The 12,146-nt window shown below is 37.6% G+C and overlaps 1 protein-coding gene across 1 annotated transcript in view; it reads left to right on the top strand.

Moving 5' to 3' along the window:
- The window catches only part of PARD3B (par-3 family cell polarity regulator beta), a 999,887-nt gene that overhangs the window by 524,731 nt on the left and 463,010 nt on the right, over positions 1-12,146 (top strand). The window contains exon 5 of the mRNA XM_032403913.1: positions 6,670-6,758. Within this exon, the coding sequence (XP_032259804.1) occupies positions 6,670-6,758 (89 nt within the window). The remainder of the gene's footprint in view (positions 1-6,669; positions 6,759-12,146) is intronic.

Here is a 12,146-nt window from a genome sequence, read left to right as displayed (position 1 = left end):
TCACTGAAAGAAAACAGGATTGATAAAATGAATGATAAGGTCAGCATTCATTAAGTCAGTAGCTATTACTATGATACTCAGAAAAGAGCACTGAACCAAAAATCAGGAATCCTGGATTCTGGATTTGTTGCTGTCACAATAAGTAAAAATGGCTAATCACCTCACCGTTCTGGGTCTCAGTTTTCTTAGCTATAAAGTGAGTGGACTAGCTCATCAGCACCATTATTTCCAGTGCTTAATCAATATTGTTAACAATTTATGGGGCGCCTGGGTGGCTCAGTCGTTAGGCGTCTGCCTTTGGCTCAGGTCATGATCCCAGGGTCCTGGGATCGAGCCCCGCATCGGGCTCCCTGCTCTGCGAGGAGCTTGCTTCTCCTTCTGCTTGTGTTCCCTCTCTAGCTGTGTCTCTCTCTGTCAAATGGGTAAAATCTTAAAAAAAAAAAAAAATTGTTAACAATTTCTGAAGATCTGCACTAGTTACTATAGGGCAGTGTTTCTCAAAGTGTGGTTCTTTGACTAGAAGCAGCAGGAGCTTGTTAGAAATGCTAATTCACAGGGCTTACCCTAGATCTACTGCATCAGAACCTCGGACAGGCGCTGTCGATCTGTTTCACAAGGCTCCAGGTGATTCTGATGCATGCTAAAATTTGAGAATCTCTGTTAAAATTGTCCTTATTCTTAAGAAACTTGAAATTCAGCACTTTTCAAATCTCCAATTTTCTTGCCAATTTCTAGACATATGGATATACAATCTAATAATATATTTATAAATAAAAATATGAAAAAAAATAAAATGAATTATGGGCATGTTAAATTGCTAGAACTGAAACCTTTTGAGGTGGTATCTATGCGGCCATGATTTCCCGTGGTAAAGTGTTGCCCAAGGCACGAAGAATATATATTAGGTCAAGCTTGTATGACAGTGCTTGACTACCAAAATGCATGATCATTTCATATGTGTGCTTATCAAATACAACTTGTTTTTACTTAGCACAGATATTCTTGTTCTAAAATGTAAAAACAAAGATTCTGAAATTATGCCCAGAATTTTAATTTTAAAATTTACATTATGTTTATGTATGAGCATCAGGCACGTAACCTGACGTTAAAATCTTCTCTGTATAATTTTTCTATTACTCTCATTCTAAAACTCGTGCAATTTCAAAAGAAACTTGCAGTTGGCTTTTTAGAATGCAAATATTGTTATAATATGCACCTGAGCTTTGAAACATCACTCGATTGCAGTTAAAATTTTGTGGGCAAGTGGTTTCAAATGTGGCTAAAGAGCACTGAGGGGGAAAACATCAAAGCCGTATATTTTCACCTATACGTCAAAGACATCTGTTGATAATGGGACATCTATTTTAGTTCTTATATGAGAGATGAAAAACGGAGCTATAAAACTGTTTTTAGTATTGTTTTAGAGCTGTGGTCAGCTCGGGAAAAGCAACGAGAATTCGGGTAGCATTTTCTTCCAAAAAAGTTTTATCAAGAGCGTTAAGTTTATTTGGAGATGTATAACTTAATGAGGCTACATGACAAATATGCTCTCCTGTATGAAATCAGTGACTTATACCAACTGGAATATGAAATGATAGCTTGGTGCCAACACCATGATCACCCTGGGGAGGAGTGCCTTGCTCAGTGCTGCGCCCCTTTCCTGCGGCCTGTGAGCCCTTGGAGTTGTTAGCGCTAGTGCTAACTAAATGTAAACACCTTTACTTTCCAGCTGCCGCTAATTGGTTTGGGAATATTTATGTAAGTGTTGATTTTCAGGCTAAAAATAGTGCAGTGATGTTTAAATCCAACTCATTCTGGCTGTCAGAAATGCTCCCATGATCCTGAAAGTGTTGCTAAAAATGTTCACTTTTTAAAAATTGTAGTAATTAAACTTGTCTGTTGTGAGAGCCACATATGATATGTTCCCTGCTCTGATAAAAGATACAGGACAAGCTTCTTCAAGGCCTCTGCTGGGTTGGCCAGACACCACCTCCCGCTGAACTTTACCAGAGAGCAAAGAATTGTAATCTGGGCAAAAGGAGGAGACAAGAGAAAATTTTGAAGTTGCTCTAGATCCTCATATTTGAGGCAGTGGATTGCATCTGGCTATTTTAAGTTAACAGTAAAAATAGAAATTATAATAGTTTTATTAATACAATTAAGCGTAGAGCTTCCCAAACCGTTGACTTTTTTAGAGGCAACTTTGGGGACTTGAAATCACGTAATGAATATTTCTCAAGTCTAAAGTTGAAGAAATATCGTGTCTGTTCCACATCATTTGTTTATACCTCTAGCTCTTCATCGTCAGATTATTTTTGCCCCTTTACTTCCCAACTAAAAAGTCAGATTTCACAGATTGTTCTCAAAGTTACTTAAATAAGCTATGAGGGGGAAAAAAATTTCATTTTTAGATACGTGTGATTTCGTGACTCTTCACCATGTTATTTAGTGAAGGAAAAGCCTAAGCGCCCCTAAATTATTGCTTGTCAGGTATCTTGTAATTTTTGGAAAAAGTGATTTTATGGACCCCGTCAAGAAAGAAGTTGCTGTTGTTTCTAAGTCTGGGAGCACTGCACTGCTCCCGTGTTGTTGAAGTTAATTTGGAATTGGCTTTGCATCCTTGCAGGATGCCTTGAGCATCTGTCTGCCTGCCCCGTCTCTAGAGAATAGCAGAGAATTCTGTTGTTGCAATATATAGGAATGATTTTGGCAAGTGACACACACTGCCCATTAGTTGAGATGATAAACTCTAGTCACTGCCCTTTTTGATAACTGTGGCGAAGCAAAGACTTTTCAATGCTCCTTTTAAAATAGTGGGACTCTTGTCTCAGAGAAGTCTGTGAACGTGTGTGTTCTTTTTTAAGTCTGTCGTTGTTGACATGATTGCTATAAAACCGTAGTCAGTTCAGAATTATCCTTGAGCAGAGATTCACATTGCAATTGGCCCAATATTGCTTTCAAATTCTAGTTGACGTTTCCATATACTTAGAGCATTAAGTATTTTGTTGACATAAATAGAACCTTTACTTACCATCTAACTGGAACTAGAAAAAAGTTATTTTAACCTTGTAGAATGTTGATTTGAACCAGAAAGTGGGCTATTTTCTTATCTTAGCAAGGGATCAGCAAGAAAATTCCAGTTGGAGTAGGAAGCAAAGAGGCAAAAATAGTTAACACTTTATAATATATATCCCAGTTTTTTCTTTGACATTCTGAGGATATATATCCATGAAGAATTACAGAACCAAAAAGAATATTTAATTCAACTGATAGCCACTGTTAACTATTCATGGATGCAAAGCCTTTATATTGTTAGGCTGCTAATACTCTCTAAGTTGATGTCCAATTCGAGTGATTCTTACCAAAATCCAGCTGGCTTTTTTTTTTTTTTTCTTGCAGAACTTGATGTTCTGATTCTAAAATTTATTTGAAAATGCAAGGGACTCAGAAGAGACAAAACAAACTTAGAAAAGAACAAATGTGGAGAATTTGCACTTCCTGATTTCAAAACTTAGTACAAAACTAAATACTCAAGACTGGGCAGTACTGGCATAAGGATAAGTATGTAGATCAGTGGAATATAGTTGAGAGTCCAGAAATGAACCCTTACATTTTTGTTCAGTTGAGTTTTGATAAGGGTGTTAAGACAACTCATTGGGGAAAGAATTATCTTTATGACAAATGGTGAGTAATACTATGTACAAACACTAACTCAAAATAGTTATATGTCTAAATATAAGAGCTAACCTTATAAAGCATTTAGAACAATATAGGAGTAAATCTTTGTGACCATGTATTAGGCAATGTTTCTTTGGTACAACACCAGAAAGCACTAACAACAAAAGAAAAAAAATAAATTGAGCTTCAGCAAAATTAAGAACTTTTGTGCTTCAAAGGGCATGTGGAGAAATTTCAAGAAGTGTCTCCCACAGAAAGGGAGGAAATATTTGCAAATCATGTATCTAAAGAATCTGTATACCGAATATTTAAGGAACTCTTACAATTCAATAATAAAAAAAATAATTAGCTATTTCTTCAAAGAAGATCTGCAAGTGTCCAGTAATCACATGAGAAGATATTCAGCATCATTAGTCATTAGAGAAATTCAAATCCTTAGTCATTGGGGATATGCAAAAAGAAAACCACTTCACACACACCATGATGGCTAAAATTTAAAAAAAGGAAAATTAAAAGTGCAATAAGGTGAGGATTCAGAGAAATTCGTACCTTCATATATTGCTGATGGGAATGTAAAATCGTGCAACACTATGGAAATACTATAGCAGTTCCTCAAAATGTTACACAGAGTTCCCATATGGCCCAGCACCCCTACGTAGATCCCAGAGAAGTGAAGACATAAATGCCCACAAGAACTTGTCCTTCTTAGCAGCATTTATCTCACAATTGAACATTATTTCAAATGTTTGTAGCAACATTATTTATAACCAGAAAAAGTGGAAAAAACCCAAGTGCCTGTCAAGTGATGAATAAGTAAACAAAATGTGGTCTATCCATACGAGGGAATATTATTTAGCCCTAAAATGCATGAACTACTGATATATACTACAACATGAATGAGCCTACAACAAGAATGAGCCTTGAGAACCTCGTACTCAGTGATAACAGCCACATATCTTGTGCTTCCGTTTGTATAAAATGTTCATGATAGGTAAATTCTTAGAGACAAAAAGTAAATTAATGATTGCCAGCAGGGGTGTGGGGGTGGGCAGGCAGAATAGGAGTGATGGCTAATGGGTGTGGGGGTCTCTTTTTGAGATTTTGAAATTGTTCTAAAATTAGATAGTGCTGATGATTGCAAAATTCTGTAGATCAACTAAAATAGACTGAATTGTACTTTTTAAAATTAGGGTAAATTTAATGTTATGTGAATTATATCATAATAAAATTTTTATAAGAAAAATAAAATAGTGGGTCTTAAAGCCCCAGTCATGCCTCTGATTGAAGTTGCTGCCCTGTTGACATCTTGATATGTTGCCACCTCATGAGAGATTCTACCCCAGAACTCGCCCGTGTAAGCCACTTGTAAATATTTGACTCACAGAAACTCTGAGAGACAATAGGCTTTTTTAATCCATGTAATTTGGGGGTAATTTATTACACAGCATTAGGAAGCTAATACAATGCCATTCTGCTCGTGCATTCATTAACATCCCCTCAATGAGCTCTGTGTGTTGGGTACTTAATAGAGGACTAGACATGCCCTTACCCTTCCTAGAACTCCCTCTTGTGTAAGAGAGACAGGGAAGAACGTGCAAATGTTCTGACATGGGCACTAGTCATGAGTTCAAGTATTTTGTTAAATTACCTACCTAAGTATTTTTGTAAGCTGCCCAGCCCTGTCTCTTTTCTCTGTAAGCATAGATCAAGTCCTTCATAATAGTAGGGATGTTTAAAAGCTTTCAAAGACATTCATCTTTTAAGATTTGGTGCCTTAAACTAAAACATATTCTTTGACCTTTTAGATCTTCTTCCCTTTCTTTATCCCCTCTGGAAGGGTGAAAACAAATTTTTAGAAAAAGAAATCAAGTGTAGACCAAGTCCCTCACAAAAGCCAGAACCCCTATGTGAAATGTTGCTACTCCGTCTAAAAGTGAAATACATTTTTAAAATCATTTCACACTGACAAACTGCTTGAATTGTGAGTCCAGTGCCTTGTTTTCTTCAAGATATTAACCTAATTCCTTTATGCCCCACCTCTTAACTGATATATTGTCTTTTTTTGTTGTTGAAATAATGCTTTTAGGTCCATGGATGCTCTGTTTACAGGTGTGGTGCTTGACAATGGGTCTTTTTCCATGTGGTTTGTTGACTTGATGAAACCTGAGTCCACAAGTAACATGGTTTATGACTTTGCTTCTGAAGAGTAGTATATCTGCAGAATCCCTCTGTTCAAGTGCAGTTCCAAAGCCTACCAGAAATCTGATGCCTTACAAATGAGATTCTAAATCAAGCTTGCTTTATAGAACCCATTCTATGTAACATCCAACTCAACGTGGCCACTGTCTTGGAGTGCTTGCCTCCTCTGGCCCTCTTAGCTCTCTGTAGTGGAAGAGTGCTTACCATTTTAGAAATTAAATGGTTAATTTTAGTTTCCCTCTGCTGAAGATCATTCTCAGAATGAAAGTCTTATGACAGAGTAAGACCTCCAGATTTCTTTTCCCGCCCTAGTCCTGTTACACTTTTGACAGGAGTGACCTTGCCAGGCAACTTTTTTTTTTTCATGGATTTTGCTTTCTTTATGTTTTTAGTGTCACCAGGGGGTGCAAGCAAGTACAGTACATTAAAGTTAATACATCACCACCTGTCAGTGGCACCTTCCCTTTGGTACCCCCTTTCCTTGCTGATTTAAAACACTCAGTCCCAAAAGCTTATGGTTGAGTAGCAGGAAGCTAAATGATGTATTCCAAAGCTCTTAACATATTGCCTTGTGTAAATGGCCCATTTGAGTATTTCAGAAGCCAAACAGGAGAGAAGAGAACATTGAAAGCACTGAAAAGATTAACACCTGTTTCCAGTCTTCAAAGAAATTGGAGCATACTATATATATCGAGAGTAAAACCACTTGCTGTTTCACGTTGAGACATTTTATTCAAATTCTTAGTTCGATATGCATAGCATCCACATGCTTATGGGTTTGTTTGACTACAGGATTCCACACAGAACTTAGAAGATGGAGAAGTTATGAATGGTGTGCAGCCAGAACCACTGACGTCGCCAAAAACCAAGGATGCATTGAGGTATTCTCTTTATGTGAATAAGACTATTTTTAGTTATTACAGGATAATGTTTCTTTAATAGTTTGTAGTTGTTTTTATTTTATAGGGAAGGTCAGGATAGGTAGAAGAATGGAGTGAAACCTGTCCCAGTTCTAAAATTAATTAGTCACTCTTTTATTTTCTTTTATGATAGAAGAACTTCCTGACAACATATATAAATGAGCCTCCAAGTCTTTCAACTCTTCTGCAACCTGGATTTCTTAATTGCTTTTTTTCTCTTTGAACAACAGTTTAAAGTGAATTTTCAGAGTTCATTGTGGTTGACTGTTCTACTTTGACATTAGCTCTTTGAATATTTCTCTGCATTCTGTTTTAACCATCTTGCAATATTTTACTCAATGTGTATAAAATGAATCCAGTCTACCACCTAGGATTTTTCATGGTTTTAATGTAAGTAACTCATTATATGAAGTCATTTGCTCTCATTTTCCATAATACTTACTTTGTTCTGCACTAATTTCCAGTTCTGCCTTAGCTACTACACAGGTTCCATTCCTAGTTTGGCTGCTTGCTAGTTCTATGAGCTTAGGTAAGTTATTCAACTCTCTTTGCCTTAGTTTCTGGTCTGTACAACAGAAATAGTATTAAACCCTTCTTCAGAGGGTTGGTATGAAGATTAAATGAATTCATGTATGTAAAGCACTTCGAACAGTGCCTGGGCCAGAGTAAGTTATGGGGATGGTTGCTGCCATTGGCTACCACTGTATTGTCCTCATCGAGATGATGGTGATGGTGATGGTGATGATGATGATACCACCACCACCACCACCACTCTTACCATCATTTTTTCTAAGTTGCTTCAAATTTTGCACTAGAAAAGTAATTCCATGTTTAATAGATTGTTGGCTTCAGCACTCAGAGGTGATGCTTCTAAGGTTGATGGTCATCCATTCATTTATTTACTCAACATATTCTTTTCATTCAGTCCAATTACTAACAGTTGCCACACATTTTGCATAGAATTAGCTTTTTAAAAAAATATGTGATCCTCCTTTACCACATTGATTTACTGTGTGGACTTCCCTCACACAATTTATAGCCACATGACATAGGTGCTCTATTTAGATTCTATTGCTCTGATGAATGAGATGCACAATATTAAAAATTTGGTCAAGAAAACCTTCTGGGCACTGTCTTTTTAGAAGTTTGATAAGATTATTTTTGGAGGTAGGCATAATGAACATAATACTCTTCTTCTGTTTGCCTTTAATTTCATTTTTTTCAGTGTTAGCTTTTTGAAAAGTTTGCTGGCATCTTGGCTAAATGTTCTGTGGATAGACGTCATTGAGTGAACCATTGTTTGATTTATGGCTACATGAACAAATGAACTAAACTTTCTCCAGATACAAAGAATTGAGAGGAATGGAGTATAGAAATTAAAAAATTTTTAATTAAAATATATGTGTGTACATGTATAATTTTTGCAAGAGTTTTATCATCACATTTAATAGGCTAATAAATTGCAATTCAGAGCAATTAAGTAACTTGTAGAGACCCAGTCTGCATCCACTACTCTTGTCTCCAAATCCTTCGACTCCAGTGTTACCTGTTGTGTACACCTTCCTTTATCCTTTGGTATTTTATTTCATGCTAAGGAACTTCATATAGTGAGCACCAGTTTGGAGAAATTAGCTGAAATCAGGTTGAGGCCAAGTTCAGAAAGTAGAGAAAGTGCGGACTCCCAGCACTTGCAGGCTCTTGGGTACAGGGGGGATGAGAAGGATCTTAAGAGCATAGCATGCACAGCCGGCAGCAGGAAGCTTGGCGATTACAATTCCAGGAAAACAAATGGGTTCTAGCTGGCATGGGGTCATGAAGAAACAAATGAAGAGAAATTAGGAAGCCACTTAGGGCTGAGTTACGTGGTCATCATTCTCCTGGGGCAGGGAAGGCATGCTCTCCCACAGAGCTTGGCCCAAGAATATGACTTTGGGCTCACTTCGATGTAGGTGGCATAGAAGCTCAGCACATTATTTGCAGAGTCCATCTCAAAATGTTTTGAACCTATTCCTGTATTTTAATCCCCATAGTCATTTTTCAAGCCTTCATTACTTCTCAAACTATTATAGTAACCTAATGTCTCTTCTCTTGAATATCAATCTCTTTATCCTAACTGATCTCATGTATCGCTGCTAGGTAAAAATTTCTTAAACCACAGCGTTCAACAAACCATTCTTTCATTCCAATTGAATTTTGTTAAATCCTGGGTTTGAACACTACCTATGTAACCATAGACTAATTATTTAACCTCTTTAATTTTTTTAATATGGAAAATGGGTATCATGACCACACAGATTATTGTGAAGATTAAATGAGATTTATCACAGGCAGTTGCACTTAGCACAATACTAAATGAATGGTTGGATAAATATTAGTTGCTACTGCAGTTATGATTAGTACACATACCACAGTTTATTGTAACTCTCATTCTCCCATATAAGACTATGAATCCTCCAAAGGATTCCTGACATGTCATACAGATATACTAGCAGCATATTTGTTCAGTGAATGGTTAAAACACATTGCTCCATAAATCATAAGCATACCTATTAGCTGCTTACCCAGTATTAACACATTTTTATTTAAAGAAAAATAACCATAAGAGGATGTTCTCCAAATAGTCTTACAATATGTATCTCTTATGAAGCACTACTCAATTTACCTTGATCTTAAGATGATGAAGCAAAAGGTTTCTATTGGGTGTTTTTTTTTTTTTTAACTACACTTTAAGCTTCTCTTCTTTCTTCCTTCCTTCCTCCCTCCCTCCCTCCCTTCCTCTCTCCCCCCCTTTCTTTCTTTCTTTCTTGAAGGTGGGGGCAAAGAGGGGTAGAGGGAGAGGGATAATCTTAAGCAGGCTCCACTCCCAGCATGGAGCCCCATGCGGGGCTTGATCTCACAACCCTGAGATCATGACTTAAGCTGAAATCAAGATTTGGACGCTTAACTGTCTGAGCCAGCCAGGTGCTCTACAGCTTCTGTTTCAACAGCAAGCAATACAGGCAAAAGACCTTCACCTCATCCCTAAGTTCAACTTCATTCCTGACCTCAGCCTATTCCTTGACACATCTCCAAATTGGCCTTCTCCATACTTACCTCTTCTCCCATGCTTAAAATGGCCATCAAGTTTTATTCTTTTTTGCCTCTGATAGCCATTCATTTGGCAAACTATTGGGAGAGTCCATGTCAAAAAAAAAAAAATCCCTTAAACCTTTCCCCAGGTATTCATGCTTTATTCCTGTAATTATTGCTAAAGCCCTATTACCTCTCCAATTATTGCAATAATTTACTAATTCCTGTCTCAGGGACCAATCTCTATCTTGTCTTACTCTTTTCTAATCAATCCCACATATCACTGCCAGATAAATATTTCTAAACCACGGCATTTATCACCCCACTCCTTAGTGCCAACACCTTTAATGACTCCATTTTCTACAAAACTAAGTGCTTTTTTTCTTCAGCGTGGAATTTGACGTATCACTCTGAGATTTGATCTCAAGCTGATGGTTCAACCTTCTCTTCTCAGTATCTCCCCGTCTTTCCCTTCCTTTCTCCCTGCTCACTAGCCTCTTTCTTTAATATCACAGCCAGTCTGTGTGTCCACAAACCATCCTGGTTCAGTGTCTCTCAGTGCAGACTGTGTTCTTTCATCTGCTTGCCCCTCTGTCCCCTCTCCTACTTTTTCTGATTGAAGATCCATTTGCTGTTCTTTTTTTTTAAGATTTTATTTATTTACTTGATAGACAGAGAGAGAGGGAACACAAACAGGGGGAGTGGGAGAGGGAGAAGCAGGCTTCCCACTGAGCAGGGAGCCTGATGCCAGGCTCGATCCCAGGACTCTGGTACCATGACCTGAGCCGAAGGCAGACGCTTAATGACTGAGCCACCCAGGCACCCCTCCATTTGCCCTTCTCACTTCCATCTAAAATCCTCCTTCAGGAAGATTTTCCTGATCCCAGCTTTCCTTCCTGATCCTGTACTAATTTCTTCTGAGCCTCATCAGGAAGTGCCTCTACTTTGAAACTCCTGTGAAAGTATCTTAAAACTCCTGCTCTAGAATACAATAAATTCCAATGTGAGTCCTGACCTTACCTTGTAGAAATGGTGTGAGGTTTGGCGATTTATTTCACCTTCCTAAGTATCAGTTTACTTATCCGTAAAATGGGTCTGATATGTTTACTTTATACTTCTGGTAAGAATACATGGTATAGGGGCGCCTGGGTGGCTCAGTCGTTAAGTGTCTGCCTTCGGCTCAGGTCATGATCCCAGGGTCCTGGGATCGAGCCCCACATCAGACTCCCTGCTCGGCGGGAAGCCTGCTTCTCCCTCTCCCACTCCCCCTGCTTGTGTTCCCTCTCTCTCTGTCAAATAAATAAAATATTTAAAAAAAAAAAAAAAAAAAAAAAAAGAATACATGGTATAATGCTAGAAGGCCATTAACACACTGCCTCCTAAATAATAGCTTATAATCATTGAAATTATACTACGATTACTACTACCATCCCATTGCTTTGTATTATTCTCTGTTACCCATCTTAACTTCCCCTCTAGATTGAGAACTCCTCAGACATTGGCCTCTGTGTTTTCCTTGTAGAACTTCCTCATTGGAACTACTCAATTAATATACATTGAATTCAGGTATATTAAATGAATCCCACCACCATCAATAACAAGTTTTTTGTTAGGTTTTTACTCAGTATATTTGCATCAACAAGACCTCACAATCAAGCATACTTCCATGCCATCAATAAACTCTTCTGGGAGGTCTCTAGTCAGTCCATCTCTCACACTATTCCATATGACAGACCTGTGCATTAGTGCCTGAAGACCCCCAGCCAAAACCTTCTCTCCATTTATTACCCATCAGCTTCTCTACAGCAGCCGTCTAATCATGAAGAAAACATGTTCCTCAACCCTACAGGATTTGAGGATATTTTTAAAAGTCTCACTGAGGAAATCAGTTGAGAAAAAAATGGAAAGTTTGAGATAATTTCCTTTTAATCCATAAACTCTTTCCCTCAAAAAGTTCTAATAATCCTAATAGCTGATAGTTATTGAACCTTTTGTATACACCAGATATTGTATGTATGATGTACATGTTATGTCCTCTAATTGTTTTTAAACCAACAGTTCTATTAGGAATTTATCTTAATTTCCCCATTGTCCAAATAAGGAAACTAATACTTTTGGTCTTCATTTAAATGATTATTCAGATATCTGACTCAAAGGCACCGCTAAGATACACTGTTTCTCTAATTTCATAAGTTAATCATGATTTTCTTCTGAAACGAGATGTCCCCCACCAACCTGCCCTGAGTCCTCTGTCTCTTACCCTAAATGAGTAGCTTGTGA

The sequence above is a fragment of the Phoca vitulina genome, unplaced genomic scaffold (genome assembly GCF_004348235.1).
Source record: "Phoca vitulina isolate PV1807 unplaced genomic scaffold, GSC_HSeal_1.0 scaffold1, whole genome shotgun sequence".
Classification (NCBI taxonomy): Eukaryota; Metazoa; Chordata; class Mammalia; order Carnivora; family Phocidae; genus Phoca; species Phoca vitulina.
This window is presented reverse-complemented; position numbering and strand designations above follow the sequence as displayed.